This window comes from Somniosus microcephalus, chromosome 8 (genome assembly GCF_052327205.1).
Source record: "Somniosus microcephalus isolate GS21.2 chromosome 8, FLI_Smic_1.0, whole genome shotgun sequence".
Taxonomy (NCBI): Eukaryota; Metazoa; Chordata; class Chondrichthyes; order Squaliformes; family Somniosidae; genus Somniosus; species Somniosus microcephalus.
Window position 1 is genome coordinate 34700058 of NC_140994.1, and position 17081 is coordinate 34717138.

General features: G+C 51.5%; 1 protein-coding gene across 2 annotated transcripts in view; it reads right to left on the reverse strand.

The window, feature by feature from the left end:
• LOC147113440 (EF-hand calcium-binding domain-containing protein 6-like) overlaps positions 1 to 17081 on the reverse strand; it is a 95428-nt gene that overhangs the window by 50173 nt on the left and 28174 nt on the right. For both annotated transcript variants that reach the window (XM_085994516.1, XM_085994518.1), the window contains exon 5: positions 16892 to 17065. In XM_085994516.1, the coding sequence (XP_085850642.1) occupies positions 16892 to 17065 (174 nt within the window). The remainder of the gene's footprint in view (positions 1 to 16891; positions 17066 to 17081) is intronic.

The following is a 17081-nucleotide window of genomic DNA, read 5'->3' on the forward strand; positions in this document are numbered from 1 at the left end:
TTGACAGAGGCCTTGGAGCAGGCCACCCATCCTCTCAGCTTCAGAAATGCAGGGCTTGGAAAGAACTCTGTAGGTAATAAAAGGGAGGTAAATAGAGGAATTACCCAAAGTGCAGATTCTGTTGCTATCAAGTTCTAAATCCACTGGAGCTTGAATTCAATGCATTTAATGTCTCTTCTTTCTTACTAAGAAAGAATGTTCTATAAAATGAGTGCTTATACTTCATTGATGTATCACATAGCATCGTGAAAAATACTAATTGCTTTTAGCAACATTGCTGGCTTGTGCATAAATCTTATGAACCTATGTTAATGATACTGAATTTCTACAGTGTGATCAATGGATGCAACATTTTTTTGCATAATACAACCACTGTGTTTATGAAAGCACGATTCAATTGACCCCCAGAGTAGAATATCATTACATGCTCTGGACCAATTTGTTGCTTTGGCTGGGCTTTTACGAACTTCGGCGGGTCTGTGGCGGGCGACATCAATAGCGGGTTCTGACCCCGCTGCTGGCTCCATCCCGCTCTGTGAAATGAATTTCCCTTCATTGGGCTTGTTAAGCCCGCCCAGCACGTATCTCGGGCCAGTTAGAGGAAGCAGATCTGATGACATCGTTTGATGACTCGTCATCAGCCGGTTTCCTTAAAGGGACCATGGCCAAATTTATTTTGACATTTGTGCTGTCAGTGTTCTACAGCATTGAGGTGCTGCAAACACTGACAATGACTGCACAAAGATGCAGGTTGATGCGCTATCAATAACTCAAAAGACTGAGATTAAGCGAGTAACTAACAGGCTTTTATTAACAAGAGAATGAAGGTGTGCCTCGAGTGGTCGACCGGTCCAGAATACAGAGGGACTGTGGAGCAGTCACCTTTATACCTGGACTCGTGGGAGGAGTCAGCCGAGACATGTACAGGCATGTACACAGTGGAATACAAACAGTGGTTTACCACATTCACCCCTTGTTTAAAAATGAGTCCGGCGGGGTGAAGTGTATTAAAAGTTAGTGTATTGGAGTCTCTCCGGAGGTCTTGTCTGCCGCTGTGATCGATGTGGCGACGGCAGTGGTAGTGAAGCTTCCGGCGTCGAGTCCCGCGTAGGCTGGGGCACTGGTGTGTAGTCCTCGTAGGTGTCGAGCGGGTCGCAGGGCCCAGGCCTGCCGTCTGCTGGGGCTGGATATTGGATCGTGGGGGGGGTGGTAGTGGGTAGTGGGTTACTGCGGCTCCCGAGGGTGCGAGGCCTCGTATGGCGACTTTGTCCTCCCGCCCGTCCGGGTACGCAATATAAGCATACTGGGGGTTGGCGTGGAGGAGGTCGACCCTCTCGACCAGGGGGTCCGTTTTATGGGTCCTCACGTGTCTTCTCAGTAGGACCGGCCCTGGGGACATCAGCCATGGCGGTAGCGATGTCCCCGATGTGGGCTTCCTTGGGAAGACAAACATTTTCTCATGAGGGGTGGCGTTAGTGGCAGTGCAGAGCAGTGACCGAATAGAGTGGAGCGCATCGGGGAGCAAATCCTGCCAGCGGGAGGTCGGAAGGCCCCTAGCCTTTAAGGCTAGCAGGGCGGCCTTCCAAACTGTCGCATTCTCTCTTTCCACCTGTCCATTCCCCCGGGGGTTGTAACTGGTGGTCCTGCTTGTGGCAATACCCCTAGCGAGCAGGTACTGACGGAGTTCGTCGCTCATAAACGATGAGCCCCGGTCGCTATGGATATAGCTGGGGAAACCGAACAGGGTGAAGAGGTCGTTCAGACATTTAATGACCGTAGCACTTGTCATGTCCGGGCAGGGGATGGCGAACGGGAAACGGGAGTACTCATCAATAATGTTGAGGAAGTACACATTGTGGTCGGAGGAGGGGAGAGGCCCTTTAAAATCAACGCTCAGGCGCTCGAAGGGGCGAGTGGCTTTTATCAGGTGAGCCCTGTCTGGTCTATAAAAGTGCGGTTTGCACTCAGCGCAGACTTGGCAGTTCCTGGTCATGGTCCTGACCTCCTCAATGGAGTAAGGCAGGTTGCGGGCCTTGATGAAGTGGAAGAACCTGGTGACCCCCGGGTGGCAGAGGTCATTGTGGAGGGCCCGCAGTCTATCGATCTGCGCGCTGGCGCAGGTGCCACGCGATAGAGCATCCGGGGGTTCATTGAGCTTCCCGGGCCGGTACAAGATCTCGTAATTGTAGGTGGAAAGTTCAATTCTCCACCTCAAGATCTTGTCATTTTTGATTTTGCCCCTCTGCTTGTTGTTAAACATAAAAGCAACTGAACGCTGGTCAGTGAGCAGGGTAAATCGTTTTCCGGCCAGGTAGTGCCTCCAATGATGCCGGCCTCCACAATAGCCTGGGCCTCCTTCTCAACAGCGGAGTGTCTGGTCTCCGGGCCCTGGAGGGTTCGTGAAAAGAAGGCCACGGGTCTCCCCGCCTGATTAAGGGTAGCGGCCACGGCAAAGTCGGACGCGTCGCTTTCCACCTGGAAGGGGATGGATTCGTCCACTGCGTGCATGGTGGCTTTGGCAATGTCTTCCTTGATACGGTGGAAGGCTAAGCGGGCCTCTGCCGTCACGGGAAAGGAGGTGGACTTGATCAGCGGACGGGCCTTGTCCGCATAGTAGGGGACCCACTGGGCGTAATAGGAGAAAAACCCTAGGCACCTCTTCAGGGCCTTGAGGCAGTGGGGCAGTGGGAGTTCCATAAGGGGACGCATCCGGTCGGGGTCGGGACCGATGACTCCGTGTTCCACAACACAGCCAAGGATGGCGAGGCGGGTTGTGCGGAATATGCACTTCTCCTTGTTATACGTCAGGTTCAGGAGTTGGGCGGTGTGGAGGAATTTTTTGAGGTTTGCGTCATGGTCCTGCAAGTCATGGCCGCAGATGGTCACATTGTCCCGATATGGGAAAGTGGCCTGCAATGCATTTTGATCGACCATCCGGTCGAGAAGACGCGGTACTGCGCGATCTGGTTGACCATATCAGCTATGCGGGGGAGTGGGTAAGCGTCCAGCAGGGTGTAGCGATTTATTGTCTGGCTGTAGTCGATGACCAGGCGCTGCTTCTCGCCGGTCTTAACGATCACAACCTGGGCTCGCCAGGGGCTGGTGCTGCCCTCAATAATCCCCTCCTTCAGGAGCCGCTCCACTTCGGTTTTAATGAAAACCCTGTCCCCGGCACTGTATCGCCTGCTCTTTGTGGCGATCGGCTTACAGTCGGGGGTGAGGTTAGCAAACAGTGGGGGGGGGGGTGACTCTGAGTGTGGAGAGGTTGCATCTGGTGCGCGGCAGGCAATTTTGAAGCTGCTGGCTGCGGACTGTGAGTGGGGGGAGGGGTCCATCGTACGCCATCGTAACACTTTTAAGGTGGCACTGAAAATCTAACCCCAGTAGAACGGCAGCGCAGAGGTGGGGCAGGACCAGAAGTTTAAAATTATCGTACACAGTCCCGTCTACTACGAGTGTCACCACGCAGTAGCCGCCAATGTCCGCCGACTGGGACTCGGAAGCCATAGAAATCCGCTGGTGCGCAGGCAGGACTGGGAGAGAGCAACGCCGCACCGTGTTGGGGTGGATGAAGCTCTCCGTGCTCCCAGAGTCAAAAAGGCAGATTGTTTCGTGACCATTTACCTTAATGTCCATTGTGGACCGGGCCAGTTGGTGCGGTCTCGCTTGGTCCAGCGTAACGGAGGCCAGCGTAGGGGTCGGTGTGTCACTGCGGGTATCAGATGAGGCGGTGTTGGGGGCCTGTTGTGTCCCGGCTGTCGTCCAAGATGGTGGCGTCCATGATCCCCATGTGGCTGGAGGCGTCCAAAATGGCTGCTGTTCCGGTGGTTCGCACATGGCTGGGGAGGCCCAAGATGGCGGCCCGCACGGCCCACACGCGGCGCTGCTGGGGTTTGGGGTGGCTTTGGCTCTGCAGATGCTGGCGTAGTGTCCCTTCTTCCCGCAGCCCGAGCAGATCGCATTTTTCGCCGGGCAGCGCGCTCTGGGGTGTTTGGCCTGGCCACAGAAGTAGCATTTCTGGCCTTGGGGCACTGCTGTCTGGCCTTGGGACACTGCTGCGGTAGTTGGGCCGTTGCTGGGATGTGGCTGGGGTGGCACGGCGCTATGAGACGGTCCTACCGTGTCCCAGGCTGTCGTTCCCCGCGGCGTCCACGGTGCAGAGGAGTAGGCATCCATGCCCCGGTAGGCTGCGTCCAATGATAGTGCGAGTTCAGAGGCCTTGTTGAGATCGAGGTCACTCTGCTCCAGCAGTCGCTGTCGGGTGTAATTGGACCTGTGGCCCACTACAAAAGCGTCCCGGATAAGTTCCTCTGTGTACACGGCGGCCTTTACATCCTTACAACCACAGGCCCGGCCAAGCACAGACAGTGCCTGAAGGTATTCCTCGGTCGATTCCCCAGGTTGTTGTTTACGACTCCCCAGGAGGTGCCTAGCGTACACCTCGTTCACTGGGCGCGTGTACTGGTCCTTGAGGAGCTTGATAGCATCCACATACGAGGTCGCGTCCTGGATGACCGAGTACACTCGGTGGTTCACTTTGGAGGTCAGGACATCCAGTTTGTCCTCGTCCGATTTGACCGTTGTGATGCGCTATCGATTCTAATAAAAGGCCGAGTAGAGTTCAGAACAACAGGCTTTTATTAACTACTGAATGCAACTACAAACAGATCAGGACTATGCCTCTAGTGGACGACCGAATGGCAGAGAGCTGCCGTGCAGCCGTCCTTATACCAGGTAGCCAAGGGCGGAGTCAGTTGAGGCATAGTCAGGTATAACAGTGAAACAAGAGTGAACGACAACAACAACAACAACAATAGTGAACACAGTGAATGACAGTGGTTTACCACATTCACCCCTCGTTTAAAATTAAGTCCGGCGGGGTGAAGTGTATCAAAAGTTCGAGTAGGTGAGTCTGTCGGGCGGCCTCGTTTGCCGTCGAGATCTTCGTGGCGACGGTTGAGATGGTACAGCTTCCAACGACGCGTCTTGAACGGGATCGAGCACCGGCGTATCGTCCCCTTTGGTGTTGGGTGGGCGAGTGGACTCCGGCGGGTCCTGGGGTCGCGGCATGCCGTCTACTGGGGTGGAATGGACAGGGGTGAGAATTGGGTCTACTGAATTTTGGGCCGTGTCGAAGGGGGTCGTGGTGGAGGGCAATGGTGACGGGTCAGTGGACCCCGAGGGTGCCAGATCTCTAATGGAGACTGTATCCTCCCGCCCGTCCGAGTATGCCACGTAGGCGTACTGGGGGTTGGCATGGAGGAGGTGAACCTTCTCTACCAGGGGAGCCGTTTTGTGGGACCTTACATGCTTCCTCAGCAGGACGGGCCCTGGGGACGCCAGCCAGTGTGGTAGTGAGGTACCGGATGTGGACCTCCGGAGAAAAACGAACATTCGCTCATGGGGGGGTGGCGTTGGTGGCAGTACACAGCAGTGACCGGATGGAGTGGAGCGCATCAGGTAGGACATCCTGCCAACGGGAGGTCGGAAGGCCCCTAGATTTTAAGGCTAGGAGGGTCGCCTTCCAGACCGTCACGTTCTCTCTTTCAACCTGTCCGTTCCCCCGGGGGTTGTAGCTGGTGGTCCGGCTTGAGGCAATACCTCTCATGAGCAGGTACTGACGGAGTTCGTCGCTCATGAAGGACGAGCCCCGGTCGCTATGAATATAGCTGGGAAAACCGAACAAAGCAAAGAGGTTGTGCAGGCATTTTAATGACCGTAGCGGTGGTCATGTCCAGGCAGGGGATGGCGAAAGGGAAACGGGAGTACTCATCAACTATGTTGAGGAAGTACACATTACGGTCAGAGGAGGGGAGGGGCCCTTTAAAGTCAACACTCAGGCGCTCAAAGGGGCGGGTGGCCTTGATCAGGTTTGCTCTGTCAGGCATATAGAAGCGCGGCTTGCACTCTGCACAGACTGGGCAGCTCCTGGTCATGGTCCTGACCTCCTCGATGGAGTAAGGCAGGTTGCGGGCCTTGATGAAGTGGAAGAACCTGGTGACCCCCGGGTGGCAGAGGTCGTTGTGGAGGCCCCGTAGTCTATCGATCTGCGCGTTGGCACATGTGCCTTGCGATAGAGCATCTGAGGGTTCGTTGAGTTTCCCGGGCCGGTACAAGATGTCGTAATTGTAGGTGGAAAGTTCAATTCTCCACCTCAAAATCTTGTCATTTTTGATTTTGCCCCTCTGCTTATTATCGAACATAAAAGCAACTGAACGCTGGTCAGTAAGCAGGGTAAATCGTTTTCCAGCCAGGTAGTGCCGCCAGTGGCGCACCGCCTCCACAATGGCCTGGGCCTCCTTTTCCACAGAGGAGTGTCTGAGTTCGGAGCCCTGGAGGGTTCGTGAAAAGAAGGCCACGGGTCTTCCCGCCTGGTTAAGGATAGCGGCCAGGGCAAAGTCGGATGCATCGCTCTCCACCTGGAAGGGGATGGACTCGTCCACCGAGTGCATGGTGGCCTTGGCAATGTCATCTTTTATACGGTGAAAGGCTGAGCGGGCCTCCGCCGTCAGGGGAAAGGAAGTGGACTTGATAAGTGGACGGGCTTTGTCCGCATAATGAGGGACCCACTGGGCGTAATAGGAAAAGAAGCCCAGGCACCTTTTGAGGGCCTTGAGACAGTGGGGCAGGGGAAGTTCCATCAGGGGGCGCATCCAGTCAGGGTCAGGACCGATGGCTCCGTGTTCCACCACGCAGCCAAGGATAGCGAGGCGGGTTGTGTGGAATATGCACTTTTCCTTGTTGTACGTGAGGTTTAGGAGTTGGGCCGTGCGAAGGAACTTATCAAGGTTGGCGTCATGGTCCTGCAGGTCATGGCCGCAGATGGTCACGTTGTCCAGGTAGGGAAACGTGGCCTGTAACGCATTCTCGTCGACCATCCGGTCCATCTCCCTCTGGAAGACGGAGACACCGTTGGTGACGCCGAAAGGAACCCTGAGGAAGTGAAAAAGACGGCCGTTTGCCTCGAAAGCTGTGTACTGGCGGTCCTCAGGGCGGATAGGGATTTGGTGGTATGCTGCCTTGAGGTCAATGGTCGAGAAAACGCGATATTGCGCTATCTTATTAACCATGTCGGCTATGCGGGGGAGAGGGTATGCGTCCAACTGGGTGTACTTGTTGATTGTCTGGCTGTAGTCGATGACCAGGCGCTGCTTGTTGCCGGTCTTAACGACTACCACCTGAGCTCGCCAGGGGCTGGTACTACCCTCAATAATCCCCTCCTTCAGGAGCCACCTCACCTCAGATCTTATAAAGGATCTGTCCCCGGTGCTGTATCGCCTGCTCTTTGTGGCGATAGGCTTGCAGTCGCGGGTGAGGTTAGCGAACGGGGGGGTGGGTGATTTTGAGGGTGGAGAGACTACAGGTGGGGCGCGGTGGGCAATTTAAAAACTGCTGGTTGCAGACAGTGAGTGGGGGAAAAGGTCCACCGTATGTCAAGGTGACACTCTTAAAGTGACAATGAAAGTCCAACCCCAGCAGAACGGCAGCGCAGAGATGTGGCAGGACGAAGAGCTTTACATTTTTATAAACGGAGCCCCTCACCGAAAGGGTCACTACGCAGTAGCCGCCGACGTCTGCTGAGTGAGATTTTGAGGCCATGGAGATCCGATGGCGCGCTGGCAGGACCGAGAGGGAATAATGCCGTACCGTATCAGGGTGTATGAAGCTCTCCGTGCTCCCGGAATCAAAAAGGCAAGTTGTGGCGCGGCCATTTACCTGGATGTCCATCGTGGACCTGGCTAGCTGATGGGGTCTGGATTGATCCAGCGTAATGGAGGCCGCTGTGGAGTCGGGAGCGTCGCTGTAAAACCCCGGTGAGGCGGTGGGTGAGTCGGGGGCCCGTTGGCAAAATGGCGGACAAAATGGCGGCGTCGGAGAAGAAGGACAAAATGGCGGCGCCCATGACGATCCCGATCCCCACGAGGCTGGAGGAAGGCAAGATGGCCGCTCCCACGAATCGCAAGCGGCGCTGCTGAATGTAGGGGTCTTCTGACTTCTGCAGACGCCAGCGTAGTGTCCCTTCCTACCGCAGGCAGAGCAGACAGCGTTTTTCGCCGGGCAGCACGCCCTGGGGTGTTTGGTTTGGCCACAGAAATAACATTTCTGGCTCGGGCGGGACATCGCTGCAGCAGTTGGGGCCGGGGCCCGGGGCGGCGCCACGTCCCAAGATGGCGGCGGCCGCGACATCCACAAGGCGGCCGCGCGGTCTGGGGAGTAGGCCTCCATGTTCCGATGGGCTTCGTCCAACGAAAGGGTGAGTGAAATCGCCTTCTTCAGGTCCAGCTCGCTACTTTCCAGCAGTCGCTGCCGTGTGTGAGTGGACCTGAGGCCCGCAACGAGGGCGTCCCGGATGAGCTCCTCCGTATGTTCCGTGGCTGATACAAATCAAATCAAATCAAATCAACTTTTATTGTCATTGTTAGTGCACAAGTGCAGTACAACGAAATGTAGGCTTGCGGCTCCCGAGAGTGTACAATTTGGATTAGGACATTTAAACATTTCAACGTACATTTGTACATATATATTATCATAAATATGACCATAATAAAGTGCATCGGCAGATGTGCAGGCTTTAGTGTTTATTTGTGGAGTTCAGTAGGATGACAGCCCTGGGAAAGAAGCTGTTCCTAAATCTGGTCGTACGGGTGCGAATGCATCTGTAGCGTCTTCCAGGTGGTAGGAGGGCGAACAGACTGTGGCTGGGGTGGGTAGGGTCTTTGATGATGGACCGTGCCCTCCGTAGGCAGCGTTTCTGATATATATGTTCTATGGTCGGTAGCCGGGTGCCGGTAATGCGTTGGGCAGTTTTGACTACCCGCTGCAGGGCTTTCCGGTCATGGGAGCTACAGCTGCCGTACCATACCGTGATACAGTTTGTCAGGATGCTCTCTATAGTCAGGATACTTGCTTGCATTCGCAGGCTCGGCCGAGTTCCTTCAGCGCCCGTATGTATGCTTCTGTGGGTTCCCCAGGCTGTTGTTTGCGGGACCCCAGGAGATGTCTTGCGTAAACATAGTTGACCGGGCGTGCATATTGTTCCTTTAAAATGTCGATAGCCCCCTGGTAGCTCGTAGCGTCCCGGATAAGGGCAAAAGCTCGGTGGTTTATGTAAAGTCTGTGGGTTGTTTAGTTAATTAATGCACAGACTCCAAGAGTAACTTAAAACAGGACTTTACTATTCGAAGGTCAGGGCGAATCTGCCCAATAACTCCTGGCACAACACTTATATACTGGTGTGGTCACCGTCGGTATTACCGTATACAGAAGCCAAACAAAGTAGTGCCACACCTAAAATAGTTCTCTTAAAGGTGAACGGTTACATACAATAGTTCTCTTAAAGGTAGACGGGTACATACACTACAATTCTCCCTTTTTAGCTTACAACATACTTATTCCCCATTAAACATAACATATAATCAACTTCATGTAAAACAATTCACACATATAGTCTCTGCAGGAAACAGTTCACAGATTCAGTCTCTGCGGGAACAGTTCACAGATTCAGTCTCTGGTCTTGACTCGGTCCGAACAACATCTCTGTGGTGTAGCCGGTTCACATTTCTAGCGTGACTCATCCAATAGTCTTTTCCTTGGCTTAACAGCTTGAACTTCCGTCCTGCTGAACCAGCAGTGCTGACTTTTACAAACAGCTGGACTGCCTTGGTAATTTTTCCTACTTTCCAACTGATTTGGCCCCCTTCGTAGGGCCCACGTGCATGATCTGATAGAAGTGATAATGATTTAGATGGTTATCGTCTTCTGCTTTGTCTTTTTCTTTTCTGCTTCTTGGAGACTCTCGGGGCTCCCTTATCCGCTGCCAGCTGTAGCGCCACCATCTCCCTATGTTCCTTAGACTTTAAGTGCTTCATCCTGATTTCTGCACTTTGGGAGTTTTCATCACAAGCTGGGCAGACCAAGTCATCGTAATATTCCGTGTCACTCAACAGGTCATGGTAATATTCGGTGTCATCCTGAGCTAGTCTAGCGAGAGGGCCTGCTACTTCTTCCGTACCCAACTGGACGTTAGCCGACTGTTGTTCCCTCCCTAGACATCTTTCCTGAAGAGACTTCTTCATGCGTTCATATTCATCCCGCTCTTCCTGGGTTTCCTGCAAATCCTTCACTAATGACCTCGTTTGTGATTTCAACACTTCCCCTTCCCTCGGGGATTGATTGATCAGGCTATTCAATCCTTCTACTGGAGCAGCTGTTTCAACATTCTGCTGTTCACATTGACGTGATTCAGCGTACTTTTGGCATCCCTGTAAAATCTATGTTGCAACCTCAGCTATTTCCATAACTTTTGAGAGCTCCGAACTCCTTCCCTTTGAAGATTGAAGCTCATGTTCAGATTGTTCCCATGGTAGAGTCTTGTCCTTCAGCATATGAAGGAGTTGGCTGACCATTAACTCTTCCACGGGAACACTGTGGGTCAGAGTCTTCTCCATTTCATCCACCTTTTCCTCCAATGCTTTCACCTTCTTTTCCTCTTGTACTTTGGCTTCCAGCGCTCGGAGAAGTTGCGCATTGATGCTCTCTAGCTCATGTTCAGAGGCCATTCTTACAGTCTCTGTGTTTCTTACAGTTCCCTTTTCTTCCACTGAACGGATTCCCAGTTGAATCTGTTCTTCAAGTTGTTGAATCTCGGTCATTGCCGCCCCATATTTGTCTTGGGTTTCCTTTAATATTTTTATGAGTTCTTGTACATCTTGTCTTTCATGTTCTGCCATGTCTTTCACCTCTAATTTCTCATCTATGGATGGAACTTCTACCGATGAGTCTGTCTTGGCCTTGAGCTCATCAAGAATTTCCTGCAGCCTTTGGACTTCTTGCTCATGTTCAACCTTCAGTTGCTCATATGCTTCCACTGAAACTAGCTTTTCGGAGGTTGCCGAGTTAACCCCTTCCAGAATTGTAGCCTGGGCCTGTTCATACTGTTCTTTCAACTTCTCACACTCTGCTTGTAAGGAGTCGTAGAGAAGAACTGGAATAAAATCCTGGCTTCCTGAAGATTCCTCTTCATTTGCTTCTTCCTGCAAATATTCTAACTCCTGAACAGCATAAGGGAGATGTGATCGGTAATTGGTCACGATGGCTCTATGGTCGCTCTCTGCTTGAGCTAGCTGCTTCTGTTGTCTTTCCAGATTCTCCCATTCGGTGTCATAGAACTTTTTCATTGTTTTCATCTCTTGTACGAGACGGTAACTCAATTGTTCTAATTGTTGTCGTAATTTGAAATAAGTTTGAGTCCGAGCTCGGTGTTCTTCCGTCATGGATATGTCCGTAACTTGAACAGGCTCAGAATTTTCTGTCAAACTAGTTTGTCGTTATTCGGTGAAGTTCTGCTCTGAAACTTTGTTCTTCTCTGGAGCATAAGCCTTTATGCATGCCTTCGTTTTTCCAACCTTCGTCGGCAAGTCCATTTCAGCCTTGTCTTTCATATTTGGGTTGGTCTTATCGTCATCCGTTTCAGAATCTGAGCTGATTGTCTGCACCGAGTCCTCACTCGTTATGGCTTTTAGATATTGCCATTCCATGTCTATTTTCTTGATCCACTCCCGTCCTAGAAGTGGTGGTCCTCCCTCATGTAGTACGTATAAGTTCATTCTTGGGTGTTCTTTACCCCTATCTCTCACTTTGACTCTTATCTTTCCCATGGGGTATACTTTATGCCCCGTGTATGTCTGCAATACGAACTTGGTATCTCTTAAGGGTATATGTGAGAATAGCCGGTGGTAATCCCTTCGATTTATGACTGATAGAGCTGATCCAGTGTCCAACTCCATTTTCACTTGGATTCCAGCTATTTTTAGCATGACCCAGATAGTTTGTAGGTCAGCTTCCTTACTCACATTGTGAATTCTCAGACTACCCAGCTCCTGGCCGTTTGGGTCTGAGTCTGAATTCTGTTCGTCTGAACTCTTCTCAGCCACCTTGTGTACCTTGTTGTACTTTTCCTGTGATGGCTTCCTTTGGTTGTTGGTCCTTTTCCCTGACCGGCATACCTTAGCTATGTGACCCAGTTTGCCACATTTCCTACATTCCTGGTTCTTAAACCAGCATTGGTTCTGGTCGTGTGTTGTCTTCCCACAACGATAGCATTTTGTTGTACTCGAGATAATTTGGTCCACCCCGAGTGCCGCTGCCTTTAGCTGCATCTCCGCAGTTCCTTTCGCTGCGGCTTCGTGCGATGCTGCGATAAGGACAGCCCTGTCAAGTGTAAGGTCGTTCTCTTCGAGTAGTTGCTTTTGCGTTCCTTCCTTGGACAACCCGCACACGAACTTGTCTCGCAATGCCTCTGTCAGATTCCCTCCAAACTGGCAGTGTTTCGCTAGTCTACGCAGTTCGACCAAGTATTCCGCGTTGCTTTCGTCTTTCCGTTGCGTTCTCGCATAGAATTTGAATCGTTCAGCCAACATCAACGGTGTGGGGTTCAAGTGATCCTTCAGAACAGCCACAATATCATCGAAAGTCTGATCCGCCGGTTTAGCTGGTGATAGTAGATGCTTCAAGAGCCCGTATGTCTTTGCGCCCATCGAGTTTAGCAAGGTTATAGCTTTGTCATCTTCTTCTATTTTATTGGCCTCACAATAGATCTCAATGCGTTCCACGTACGTGGCCCAGTCTTCTACCTCGGAATTAAAATCATTGATGTTACCACGCTTAGGCATCTTCCTCTCTTTCTGATAAACACCACAAATTATTTCTTTAAATTCTTCTTTTTTGTTTTTTTTGTTTTCCTAAGATGGCGGTTTTCCCGCGAAAATGGCGATTTCCCGCGCTTATCTTCTCTCCCCGCCCACTTCAATGGTGGTTTCCCGCTTCTGTCTTCTTCCCCGCCTAATGGCGGCTTCCCGTGTTTCTTCCCTGGCGGGAGGGGTACACTTTCCCCACGGGCGACGGCGGCTGGCTTTCAGGTTCACAGCCTGCGCGTTGGCTTCAGGGCTTTCCCCTTTTCTCGGCAGGGCAACCGGCGCTGGATACACCCCGTTGACGGCGAACAGGTTCAGCCGCTGGGCTGGCTCTCGCACAGTTCCCCTTGCTCGGGCTCTGCCTCTCTCCCGCTCGCTCGGCTCTACCGGCGCTGGGTACACCCCATTGACGGAGAACAGTTTCAGCCGCTGGACTGGCTCTCGCACAGTTCCCCTTGCTCGGGCTCTGTCTCTCTCCCGCTCGCTCGGCTCTACCGGCGCTGGGTACACCCCGTTGACGGAGAACAGTTTCAGCCGCTGGACTGGCTCTCGCGCAGTCTCCCTTGGTCGGCTCTGCCTCTCCCGCTCGCTCGGCTCCCAATCGCCTCCCAGCCCTCTCGCAGTCCGGTGCTTCCCTCCCCGGCTGCGGCTGAGTCTATCTCTTCCCGCGCCTACGCTCCCAGTCGCAGCGCTTCGTGGCTTCGGTCACTGCCCGGCTTTTCCCGCCGGTCGCGGTCTAGCTGTCTCTCGATGCCGTTGCGTCCCCCAGCCTATTAGTACCGCGGCTTCCTTGCTCCACGCTGCCCCAGTCTCAGCGCCTCTGGACCCGACTTTTGTCCGGCTCCTTTCCCCCTCGACCGTGGTCGAGTGCACAGCCCTTATCCTCCGGTTATTCTTTTCACTTTCCCTTACTCAGTCCGTGGCCGCCTTGCTTCTCTTGCTGATCGGCTCACTCCTCACCGTGGCAGAGGGGACAGTCAGTGCCTGTTGCTGATGGAAGTTTTTGTCGCTAAATTCTTCCTCCTTTCTATTGCTGCAGCTCGAGTTTTCTCCCAGCAGAACGACGAGGGCGGTTGCCTCTTTTCGACGCTCGTTAGTTGCTTCAGTAGTATTGTTGCCGCGGGGTACGATCGGACTCGTCGCCACTGTAAAGTCTGTGGGTTGTTTAGTTAATTAATGCACAGACTCCAAGAGTAACTTAAAACAGGACTTTACTATTCGAAGGTCAGGGCGAATCTGCCCAATAACTCCTGGCACAACACTTATATACTGGTGTGGCCACCGTCAGTATTACCGTATACAGAAGCCAAACAAAGTAGTGCCACACCTAAAATAGTTCTCTTAAAGGTGAACGGTTACATACAATAGTTCTCTTAAAGGTAGACGGGTACATACACTACAGTTTACTTTCGAATTCAGCACCCTGAGCTTGTCGGCATCGGTGGCGACGGTCTCGCCGGATGCGGCCAGAAAAGACTCAAAACAGTTCAACCAGTGTGAGAACTTAGCAGGCGAGTCCGGTTCTTGCGGGTCGAGTTCCAGGCACTTGATCTTAAGTATCTGCAGCATCGTTATTTTTTTTTTTTGTCAGTAGTTAATAAAATTGATGCGCTATCGATTCTAATAAAAGGCCGAGTAGTGTTCAGAACAACAGGCTTTTATTAACTACTGAATGCAACTACAAACAGATCAGGACTATGCCTCTAGTGGACGACCGAATGGCAGAGAGCTGCCGTGCAGCCGTCCTTATACCAGGTAGCCAAGGGCGGAGTCAGCTGAGGCATAGTCAGGTATAACAGTGAAACAAGAGTGAATGACAACAACAACAACAACAATAGTGAACACAGTGAACGACAGTGGTTTACCACACGTTGCAGCGGAGGCGATCAGGAATTTTTCAAAACACCTAAGCCAGTGAGTAAACTTGGTGGATGAGTCCGCCTCCCGATGATCTAAGTCCAGGCATGCTGGTGTGAGGATCTTCTCCATTATAAAAATCTTGTTAATAAAATTGATGCGCTATCAATAACTCAAAAGACTGAGATTAAGCGAGCAACTAACAGGCTTTTATTAACAAGAGAATGAAGGTGTGCCTCGAGTGGTCGACTGGTCCAGAATACAGAGGGACTGTGGAGCAGTCACCTTTATACCTGGACTCGTGGGAGGAGTCAGCTGAGACATGTCCAGGCATGTACACAGTGGAATACAAACAGTGGTTTACCACACAGGTATATGCCCAGGTTCTCCCGTGACTCCCTCCATATGCTTATGGAGGGAGCCAGAGCAGGCAGGGAGGTCCTCTTCCTTTCCCATGGTTGGAAGAGACCTTCCCAGAAGATCAACACAGCCTGGTTGCACATTGCAGAGGAGGTCACAAGCAGGGATGTGGTCAGGAGGACCTGGGTGCAGTGCCGCAAATGTTTCAATGATCCCAGTAGATCACGAAATGTTAGTACAAAGCCACACTCAACCTCATCCTGCTGTGCCTCTCATCACATCCCCATCGCTCTGCCTTCCCTACTCTACTCCTGCACATCCTTACTCGCACCAACTTACCTTGCACCTCCACCCATCCCTCTCTATCTATATTATCACTTCCCCATCTCACTAGCCACCAATCATAGTCACCCTCATCTGAGTCCAATCATACCAACTAACAACACACAAGGGTAGGCAGTTGGGTGTTTTATGCAATCTTCATGTAAAGTTTCTGTTAATGTGGTGTCAAACATTGAAACCTTTATTTTCAACACTTTGCATTCTTGGACAGGTTTGTGTGCACCTTTGGACGTGGCTTAGTGAGTTGCAGTGAATGGTGAGACATAGCAGTACCCCCCGCAATGGTCATGAGTGTGAAAGAAGTGGCTTGGACATTGTAGGGATGCTTTATGGTGTTGGTGTGGGGGTGGTGCCAACCTGGCGCATCATGTGACAGCCAGGGTGTATAGTGTCGAGTGAAGTAAATCTGGCCATGGTGAGGCCATCCCTCGCCTCCAAAACAACATTGTGGTTGGGTGCTGATGCCCTCTGTCCTGTATAGCATCAGGTGATTGTGGAGAAGGTTGGTGGTGTTGTTGTTGGTGCTGCTGGTTTGCCTGGTGCTGCTGGTGTTGGGGCTGATTGTGGTAGGATTCTGAGGACCAAGGTGAAAGAGTATAAAGGGCACCAATGCTGATGGAACAGATGGCAGGTGAAGTAGAGCTGACAGAAGCAATCTGTCAATGGTGAGAGAGGTAATGAGGTCAGACTGGATGGAAACTTGTGTAAAGACTTGCAACATGGTGAATCTGTTGTGGAAATGCAGTGAGAGAGCTTGTGGCTGAGGGAAGATATTTCTGTAAGGTGGGAGCTTTTACTGTACATTTGAAGCTGTCAACTCAACAGCTGATTCAATGGCCACTGAACTCCTGCCTCAGCTCGACAGATGTGGTCCACGACCAGCATGGACCCTGTGGGCGAGCTGTCAAATGCAAAAGGTAAGCTGAAAATCATTCTTAAGTGGCTCTAAACAAGCCACTAATTACCTGAATTAGGTCCCCCACCGCTGCGTGTCGTGTCTGCTCAGCGCTGACAGGCCAACACCGGGAAAAGAGCATGGCAGCGGGTTCACAGCAGGGTCCTGACCCGCTATGAAAAAAATCCACTTTCCCACCCAACCCACCACCGATCGCGCCCGCTGACCCCCCGCAAAATTCCGGCTGGATCATTTCCAATTGTTCTTCTCTTCTGACATCCAATAAGCTCACACTAACCTCTGAAAGTGGAATTTGAGTAATCCTTTGATTTCCAGCAGATATTGCAGGATCAGAAAGGAAGGAGGTGAAGGGCATGAGCATGGGAGAAAATGTCATTTGGTAAACGTCACTGTCCAGTTCCTAAGGATTTCACATGGTGTAAGTTTAACATCCTGTGTTACTGTGCCATGTCACTTTACAGTATGGTGCCTACATTTCTATGACAGAACCCCTTGGACAATGTTATAGTTATGCAGTCTTACCACTTGTTGGGTATAACAGTTATACAAACACATCAATTAAACATCCCACTGCCATTTAAAAGTAGACAACACCAAAAGTAGAGCTCATCATTAACGAGGCATACTTTTTAGTTAAGGCAATAGACAAATATATTTTCTTCAAGTTTAAAGCAAATAATTCAAAAGCTTCATTTAGTGTTTGTTGTAAGGGCAGAGACATTACCTCTCCCTAACGATTGCTTTCAGTTGTATATGAGCTTGGGTTGCACTCATCCTTTTGCTTTCATGGGGTCTTTTTACAGGATCCATCCAAGCTGGATAGCCTTTTGGTTCTTGTTCTTTGAAGTGCGAATAAAAGTTTTCAAATGTAATGATGGGCTTTTCATTAAGTTTAAGTCTGTAATGAGACAATT